The 9,636-nt window shown below is 46.3% G+C and overlaps 1 protein-coding gene across 1 annotated transcript; it reads right to left on the bottom strand.

Moving 5' to 3' along the window:
- Positions 1–205: 205 nt before the first annotated feature.
- LOC133750879 (type 2 phosphatidylinositol 4,5-bisphosphate 4-phosphatase-like) lies at positions 206–993 on the bottom strand. The gene has a single exon (XM_062180623.1). The coding sequence runs from the start codon at positions 991–993 to the stop codon at positions 340–342; it is 654 nt and encodes a 217-aa protein (XP_062036607.1). The 3' UTR covers positions 206–339.
- Positions 994–9,636: the final 8,643 nt, after the last annotated feature.

Raw genomic sequence — 9,636 nt, 5'->3', positions numbered from 1 at the left:
CACAGCTTTATGATTCCAAGTTTGCAAACCTAGCAGCAAAACAATCTATTTGCATATAATGTAGTGCAATGAGCATTTGTTCATAAAAGACTCTGAAAGTCTTGAAACTATTATACATAAACCAGAATGGAATCCATTAGGATAAATGATTTAAAGATGTCCAGAGTAGCTTACCAAGAACTACTAGACACTCTCACCTGTTAGCACCGAATCTTAAGCAAGCTTATGCAAAACTGTGTTCTGGATAGCTGAGTCTTATGACTCCCCAGCAACAAGCTCAGATAAGACAGATCAGACCTAAAGATAAGCAGTTGCCCAAGAAACATAGGTGGCACAAAATCACCTAGCCAAGTGTTGGGTGCCAACAGTTAACCCAACTCCAGTGAAAATACATATCATTCCAATGCTAAGGTACGCACAGCAGGGTCTTCGTGGAAGTGCACTGCCCACAGAGGAGATTGCTTTGCAGTGTGGGCATTTTGCCAGAGTGTTGAACCTCAGTTCCATCCACAGGAATGTGCTTCCACAGTGTCCACACACAACCCTTGGACCTTCTTGTTGGGTTGGCAGAGCAGGTTGAGCTGACTGTTCAGAAGCAAGCATTATTGGGCCAAGGGTGATTATGTATTTACAGTTGGGTCGTGGACATCCTATTCGTCGAGATGTGTCCTTACAAATGAGGAGACAATTACAAGGGTATCTAGCATATTTCTTCCCTGATGGTGGGTTTTTGATTGGAGTGGCTTCATTGCAGACCATGCACTTAGTCACAGGCTGGTGAAGTTTGCCATCCAAATTGATGAGAGACTGGCATGTACGGCAATTTATTACTGGAATAACGCTGGCATCTGGATTAGCAACAGCCATATATGGAGGTGGGAGTTCCGTGCTGGGGCTGCTTTCTTGCAAATATGGTGGGACTGTGGGAGTGACATTCTCTGAATGCAATGCTGATAGCAATGGTGAGCATTTGCCCACCCTGTCCACAGCCATGACTGTAGCAGCGGCAGGCCAGAGAGAGGCTGAGCCAAGTTACAGTGGAGGTAGAGGTAGAGGTGGAGGTGGTGCTCCTGACTGTTCTTTTTTTTTATTATGTATTTATAGGTAAGGCAGAGTGGCAGAGATGGATTGGGGGCAGAGATGTCTTCCAACTACTGGTTCATAACCTGGCAACAGCCAGGTTGAAGCAAGGAGCCAGGAACTCCATTTGGGTCTCCCATATGGGTGGCAGGGACTCATCCACTGCTTTCCCAGGCACGTTAGCTGGGAGTTGGATTGGAAGCAGAGTAGCTAGGACTTGAATCAGCACTCTGATCTGAGATGCTGGTGTTCCAAGTGAAGTCTTAACCTGCTGCACCCCAACACCCATCCCTTCTTTCTCTTTCTGATCATTTTCCTTCACACTGAAGTTTCAGGAGCTGTCTCAGCTCCTAAGAGTACTTAATATGCTCAATACACACACTAATTTCCTTAGCAAGAAGCTTGCCCTTACCTTGTTGACAATGCCAAAAGCATACTGGGTAACACTGTAGACTCTTCCAGGGTTGCCATGGTAGCGCTTCTGGTCATTCCTTTTGGAACGGCACCCATTCTATTGATACCTACAGTATCACCTTATCACACACAGATTCACAAATGTGTAGCTAAAGGAATAACTGCGTTTGAGGCCGGTGCTGTGGTGTAGCAGGTAAAGCCACCACCTGCAGTGCCCGCATTCCATATGGGCACCAGTTCAAGTCCCGGCTGCTCCAATTCCGATCCAGCTCTCTTTCGTGGCCTAGGAGAGCAGTATAAGATGGCCCAAATCCTTGGGCCCCTGCACCCAAGTGGGAAACCCTGAAGAGGCTCCTGGCTTCAGATCAGCTCAGCTCCAGCCGTTGGGGCCAACTGGGGAGTGAACCAGCAGATGGAGGACCTCTCTCTCTCTCTCTGCCTCTCCTCTCTCTCTGTGTAACTCTGACTTTCAAATAAATAAATAATTATTTTAAAAAGAAAAAGAACTCCTGGGGCTGAGAGAAAAAGAGCTCTGGGATTTGCTTCACATTTTCGTTGGGATGTATCTGTTTTTCTTTAAACGCTTCTAATGTCTTTACCTATAGCAAGCAATGCAGGAAAGAGACAGGGTGAGAGCAAAACAGAGGCAGAAAAAGAAAAAAAGGGAAAACAAAAAGAGAAATAAGGAAAATAAAGGTGATACTATTGCTCTCAGACAACTCTAGAAAATTGAGACAGTGGCGTGACATGTCCACGCAGGGCCCTTCAGGGTGTGCTGGTGGCTTCCCCACCATCCCAAGGGAGACCTAATGTTCCTTTCCCAGTGAAGTAACCTCAATCTTAGGGATGTCCCCAAAATACGGAGGAAGGAGTCCAGGGTCCAGGCAGTGGTGGGCCACTCAACCTGTCTCAGCCTCAGTGTGGCCAAAGGGAAAAAAGAAGGGAGGACTTGGACTTAGGCTCCTTTTGGGTACAAATTCAAATGTTCTTGTAACTGACAATAGATCTTGGTAAGAAATAAGAATGGGAATAGGAGTGGGAGGAGGAAGCGGGGGTGGGAGTGTGGGTGGCAGGGCAGGTAGGGTGGGAAGAATCACTATGTTTCTACAGTTGTATTTATGAAATGTATGGAGTTTGTATACCTTAAATAAAAATTTCCAGGTTTAAAACAAAAAACAAAAAACAACCAGAAATAAGAATTCCGGATGTGTAGATGCTGCACCACAGGAAACACAATCAGAACAAACTGGAAGTGCTGAGTCAGAGCCCAGCCAGACCAGGAAGGGGTGACTGAGGATCCAGAGCTTCCTCCTAACCCAGGTGAGTGCTCCCCTGACCCTGAATCTGCTCACACCAGCAGCTCGTTGCACAGCCAGCCAGTCTTGTGCCAGTAAATTAAACCTGTTTATTTCATGAGAATGGAAAAGTGAATGACTGTTTTGTGGACTACAGAATGTGACTCTAGGGGCTGAGTCTCCTCTTGCAGCACTGGCTTCCAGTATGGTCCCAGCTGCGCCACTTCCAATCCAGCTCCCTGCTAATGCGCCTGGGAAAAGCAGAAGATGCCCAAGTGCTTGGGCCCCTGTATCTACGTGGGAGCCCCGGAGGAAGCTCCTGGCTTTGGACTGGCCCTGTTCCAGCCATCGCAGCATTGGGCAGTGAACCAGCAGATAAAGGATCTTTTTCTCTTTCCCTCTCTCTCTCTGCCTTTCAAGTAAAACAAAGAAATATTTGGCCTAATTTAAAAAGTAATATGGAATATGAAGAATGTTTCTGTAACTATTAGTCCACGTATTTGGACATACAAAATACCAAGATCTTTCTAAGGAGTACGTTGTAAAGTAAGTAATGTGAATGTCTAGTACAACAAAGACCAGACATCAAAGTCAGCAGTTAAAAATTCCAGGACCAAGAAAACAAAGGAATCGAAGAAAGTGGGGGTGGGGGTGGGGCGCTGCTGTGAGGTAGCTAGTGAAGCCGCTACCTGCAGTACCGGCATCCCATATGGATGCTGGTTCAAGTTCCACCTGCTCCACTTCTGATCCAGCTCTCTGCTGTGGCCTGAGAAAGCAGTGGAACGTGGCCCAAGTCTCTGGGCCCCTGCACCCGCAAGGGAGACCCGGAAGAAGCTCCTGGCTCCAGGCTTTGGATCGGCTCAGCTCCAGCCTTTTCAGCCATCTGGGGAATGAACCAGCGGATGGAAGACCTCTCTCTCTCTCCCTCTCTCTCTCTGCCTCTCTGTAACCCTGCCTTTGAAATAAAATAACTAAATCTTAAAAAAAAAAAAAAAAAGGAAGGCCCTAGTGCTTTATTCCTTTGATCTTCAGAACATGTTTTTCATTTCCAATTCTGAATTTGGCAAGGAGAGTGAACTGTGGCCTGGTGACTGGCAGACAGCATTTCAGAGTTCACAGCATGCATGGGAAACATAGCCTTAGCCAAAGCTGTGGCATCATGCTTGGCCTCTCACCACATTCACAAGACTTGGCTCAAAATAACTTGATACAAATCGACTCCAGCTTCAAAAGAGAAAATATAACTCCCAAGATGTTCAGGAAAAAGATAATTAGGATTATTAAAAATCAATGAAGGAAGGAGAAAGGAAGGGAGGGAGGCAGACAGAAGGGTCCCTTGGACATAAACTCCCACCCAGTTCTGGGCAAGTGACAAGATTCCAAGAATAGACGAGAGGTCTACTTCCAGGACCCTGGTATGTTTTTGGATGCGCGTGCCTATTGGAAAATAAATCTCATTCACTAACTTATAGAACTGACCTGATGAAAGGATCTCAGGGAACATGTGCTGTCCCCTCCTCGTTTGAAAGACGAGGAAATTGGAACTAAGGAGATGATTCAAGTCCCTCCCTGGGCAGAGAAGAGGTGCTCCTAGGTCAGCTGTTAACATCCGGGGTCTGCCAGGGGAAAATTCCCAGGAGCTCCTCCTGCCTGCTCGCTCCAAGATCCTTTAGAACAGCTTACGACAGCACCGACGTGTCTCTACCTCAGAGGACAGCCAGTTTGTCCTTTGCCTTTTGCACCCCTTCTGGCAAGTGGTATGTCTCAACTTCGTGTGTGTGCAAACTCTTGAGCAGCACAAGCTTCTGAGCGGAGAGACTCTCCACTCTGCAATGGAGGGCAAAGGCTTGGAAGGCTTGGCCCAGCTCCAAGCTCCTTCCCCCATCTGAGGTAGCAGGGAAAAAAATTTATTTTTTGCACATGGTGAGAGTGAGACCAGGATCATCAAACAGAGGTGCAGTTACTTTACTCTTGAAGTAAAAGAAATTACATTCAAGGGATGGGTGTTGTGGTGCAGCAGGTTAACGCCCTGGCCTGAAGCCGCCAGTTAGAGATCTGGCTGCTCCACTTCCGATCCAGCTCTCTGCTATGGCCTCTGCTATGGCCTGCTAGGACCTGCTATGGTCCTTGGGCCCCTGCACCCATGTGGGAGACTGGGAAGAAGCACCTGGCTCCTGGCTTCAGCCCTGCCCAATTTGAGGAGTGAACCAGCAGATGGAAGACCTCTCTCTCCCTCTCTCTCTCTCTGCCTCTCTTCTCTCTGTGTAACTCTGACTTTCAAATAAATAAATAAATATTTAAAAGAAAAGAAAAGAAATTTCATGCTAAGAGACCAGGAAAAGGAGAAAATAGAGGGGGAAAATGGCAACATTTCAGAGTGGAGCTGATATTTTTATGAGACATAAGTGTTTATTAGACTCTTTGTAATTTAAAAATTACCCTTGGAAATACAATTAATATTTACTCTCTACGGTTTCCTAATACGAGAAAAGAAGTGAGCGGGAGGGAGGGAGGAACAGAAGGAGAACTTGAGAAGAATCAAGGGAAATCCCCAAGAAAGTTGAGAGTCTGATCCAAGTTCTTGCTCCCCCTTTTCTCACCTTCGATTCTATATTTAGCACAAGGAAGGATTCCAGGCCCTATTTTGGCTTATCTCTTATATTCCTAAATACATGCTTGTTCCTCAAGTACTTAATGAGGGAGGGAAGCCATGAGCTAGCACAATCTGTTCCCCAACACCCCTGGAATTTTCCACATGCAAATAGGACACAATGAAATCAGACAATGCAAACATTCTCACCAGGGCAGCCAAGGGATGCCTTTGTTCTAGTGAACCAGAATGAAGTTTAACTAAATACGCTGGGGAGCAACTTAAGCAAAGTGGGAATGCAAAAACATTTTCCACTTCCAGATACAGCAAAACATGTTTAGGAATAGCTTTTTGGTCTAAGAAAATCCAATGACTTACAAAGGATCATTTCCATTGTGGCCTAATGAGATCACATTTTATGGAAGTTAATAACGATCAAAGTTAATGAAAAAGATGCCTCGGTATTTTGTTGTCTTTAAAAGTGTGTCCTATTTTCATTATAGGGCAATTAAATGCTTAAACATTTTTAGAATCATGGAAAAAAAATACTGGGGTCAGTTAAAAGGAAGTGCAGAATAACACCAGTCAGTGTCTAAGTTAACTGTTTTGTACAATCTCTTTATTTAAAGACAGAGCTTGGGGCCACCATGGGTTAATCCTCCACCTGTGACACATGCATCCAGTATGAGCACTGGTTGGAGTCCTGGCTGCTCCACTTCTGATCTAGGTCCCTGCTAATGCACCTAGGAAAGCGGGAAGATGGCCCAAGTGCTTGGGCCCTGCCACCCACACAGGAGACCCAGATGGAGTCCCAGGCTCCTGACTTTGGTCTGATTCAGCCCTGGTCATTGTGGCCATCTGGAGAGTGAACCATCAGGTGGAAGATCTCTCTTCCTCTGTGACTCTCCTTCTCTCTCTCTCTGCAACTCTACCTTTCAAATAAATAAATAAATCTTAAAAAAAAAAAAAAGTCCAAAGAAACTGGAAAAGAAAACTCTTAGTTAGATGTATTATTGGAAGTAAAATCAATCTAGAGCTTCATATACGAGCAAGCCTGATTGCTCTCTTGGCTCTTCCTTTTCCCCTTCACTTGCTCCTTCTCCAAGTGTGGGTTTCATTTCTGAACACGGGAAGAGAAGTGTTTGGGAGAACTTTCGCTATTTTAGTCTGTTGCTGCCAAACAGCTGTCTGGGATCAGAACCAAGATAACACAGCACCTGAGAGCCTGTGGCCCTGGCTTGTGGCTGTGCAAACTCAGGTAGCATGCTCTCCTGGACTGAGAGATCCTCTGCTGCCTATGGAACCAGTGGAACAGGCACACGAGGAGAGGCAGGTCTCCATCTCCAGATCCAAGCAATGAATGAAGATGTTGATTGGAGGACCCAACACTTTCCAAGAAGCCTCCCAACCCTGAGCCCACAGAGGGAGGGTCAGAGTAAAGGGATCTGAGGCTGAGCCCTGGTGTTTTTTTTTGTTTGTTTGTTTTTTTGTTTTGTTTTTTGTTTTTTTTTTAGATTTATTTTATTTATTTGAAAGAGATACAGAGAGAGGTAGAGACAGAGAGAGAGGTCTTCCATCTGTTGGTTCACACCCCATTCGACCACAATGGCTGGAGCTGTGCTGATCCGAAGCCAGGAGCCAGAGCTTCTTCCGGGTCTCCCACGCAGGTGTAGTAGGGGCCCAAGGAATTGGGCCATCTTCTACTGCTTTCCCAGGCCATAGCAGAGAGCTGAATCGAAAGAGGAGCAGCTGGGACTAGAACTGGCACCCATATGGGATGTCAGCGCTTCAGGCCAGGGCTTTAACCCACTGTGCTACAGTGCTGGCCCTGGGCCCTATTTTTTTTTTTTTTTTTTTTCCTGAGGCCCAGATCAACAGTTGGCCTAGAGTGATCAAAGGACATTGAGGTAGAAGTGCCTCACCAGTTGTCCTATTCCGACACTTGCTACTCCACATCCAGTCTCTCAATGAGCATCTGGAATGTTTTTTTCAACAAAAATCAGATCAGTTACTCCCTAGCTCAAATCCGCCAATATCTCCTCACAACTCTCAGAATAAACAACAAAGACCTACTGGGATCTCAGGAACCCCTCTCTGCCTGGGCTCTGTTTGCCCTCTGACTGCACCTCTGGCCTCCCTTCTGCACTTGGCTACACTGGGCTTCACCTCTGTTTCTCAAACACACTTTGCATTTGCTGTTCTGTCTGCTGGCAGATTCTCAAATCTTCATGTGGCTGCATCTCTCGCTTCATCCAGATGTTTCCTTGAGTGTCCTGCTCAGAGAGGCCTTTCCTGACCACTGCATCTAAAACAGTCCCCCATTGCATTGGTTTTCTTCCACTTTATTTTTCTCCATAGACTTACCCAAACATTGCATTGGGGATCTCAGGCTTACAGCGCGTTTACCCCTATCTTCTAGGAGAAGGAATCTTAAAGGTGTAGTTATTTATATATTTGAAAGCCAAAGTAACAGAGAGGGGAGAAGAGAGACAGAGAGAAAGAGATGAAAGAGATCTCCAGGGGCTGGTGCTGTGGTGTAGCGGGTAAAGCCACTGCCTCAAGTGCCGGCATCCCATATGGGAGCCGGTTCAAGTCCTGGCTGCTCCACTTCTGATTCAGCTCTCTGCTGTGACCTGGGAGAGCAGTAGAAGATGGCCCAATTCCTTGGGCCCCTGCACCTGCGTGGGAGTCCTGGAAGAAGCTCCTGGTTCCTGGCTTCGGATCAGTGCAGCTCCAGCCATTGTGGTCATTTGGGGAGTGAACCAGCAGATGGAACACCTCTCTCTCTGCCTCTCCTTCTCTCTTTGTAACTCTGACTTTCAAATAAATAAATAAACCTTAAAAAAAAAAAACAAAAAGGAAGAAAGAGATCTTCCAACCACTGATTCACTTGAACTTGATGAGTGAGTGGTGATGACCACCCAAAAAGTGTCATTTTCTTCTAATTAGTTCAGATTCGATTTCCTCTTAAATAGATGCCAACTGAGAAACATCCCAGTGTCAGGTAGGAACATACATAGCAATGTAAAGGTAACAAATCACAAAATCTCCCTCCCTGGATCCGCATTCACTCTAAAGGTGTTTCCTGGGGCCGGCACTGTGGCGCAGTGGATAGAGCTGCCACCTGCAACACGGCACCCATATGGCTGCCACTTTGTGTCCTGCCTGCTCCACTTCCAAGCCAGCTCCCTACTGATGGCCTGAGAAAACCAGCAGAAGATGGCCCAAGTACTTGGGCCCCTGCCACCCACACGTGCGAGACCCACATGAAGCTCCTGGCTCCTGGCTTCAGCCTAGCCCAGCCCTGTCTGTCTCTCTCTCTCTCTGTAACTCTTTCAAATAAATAAATAAATCTTTTTAAAAAAGATATTTCTTGTGTATGTACTATGTGCCAAGTTAGGCTCTGAGAACAAACAAGATTCCTGCTAAATGGAGCTCATTTTCACCCTGGGGAGGAAGACAAATTAAACAAATAAGCAATTAATTAACAAGCTGATTTTTGAGTGTGACATCTGCTCCAAGGGAACTAAGCAGGCTGATGTGATAGGAAGGAGAACGAGAGCCTCCCGTCACAGAATTCTCTGCTGAGGAATGAAACATGGGAAAGATCTAGCCATGGCAAGAACTATGGGAAGCCCATTTCAGGCAGGGAAGAGCATGTGCAAAGGCTCTGAACGCTTGGTGATAAGGGAGCAGAAAATAAGCCCCTGTGCTTGGAAAATGGTGGGCAAGAGGAAAAGGGTAGAAGGTGACAGGCCAGGCCAGATTATGTTAGGATCTGGTTTTTGTTTGTTTGTTTTGTTGTTGTCGTTGTTGTTTTTTTTTTATATATATATATATAGAAAGCTTTTATTGGGGGCTGGCGCTGTGGCACAGTGGGTTAAAGCCCCGGCCTGAAGTGCTGGCATCCCATATGGGCGCCGGTTCTAGTCCCAGCTGTTCCTCTCCCGATCCAGCTCTCTGCTATGGCCTGGGAAAGCAGTAGAAGATGGTCCAAGTCCTTGGGCCCCTGCACCCATGTGGGAGACCCGGAAGAAGCTTCTGGTTCCTGGCTTTGGATCGGTGCAGCTCCCGCTGTTGCGGCTGTCTGGGGAGTGAATCATTGGATGGAAGACCTCTCTCTCTCTGTCTCTACCTCTCTCTGTAACTCTGTCTTTCAAATAAATAAAAAACTTAAAAGAAAGCATTTATTTATTTATTTATTTATTTTGACAGGCAGAGTGGACAGAGAGAGAGAGAGAGAGAGAGAGAGAAAGG

This window comes from Lepus europaeus, chromosome 21 (genome assembly GCF_033115175.1).
Source record: "Lepus europaeus isolate LE1 chromosome 21, mLepTim1.pri, whole genome shotgun sequence".
NCBI classification, from domain to species: domain Eukaryota; kingdom Metazoa; phylum Chordata; class Mammalia; order Lagomorpha; family Leporidae; genus Lepus; species Lepus europaeus.
The sequence above is the reverse complement of the archived record's forward strand: the minus strand, read 5'-3'. Positions and strand labels throughout refer to the sequence as shown.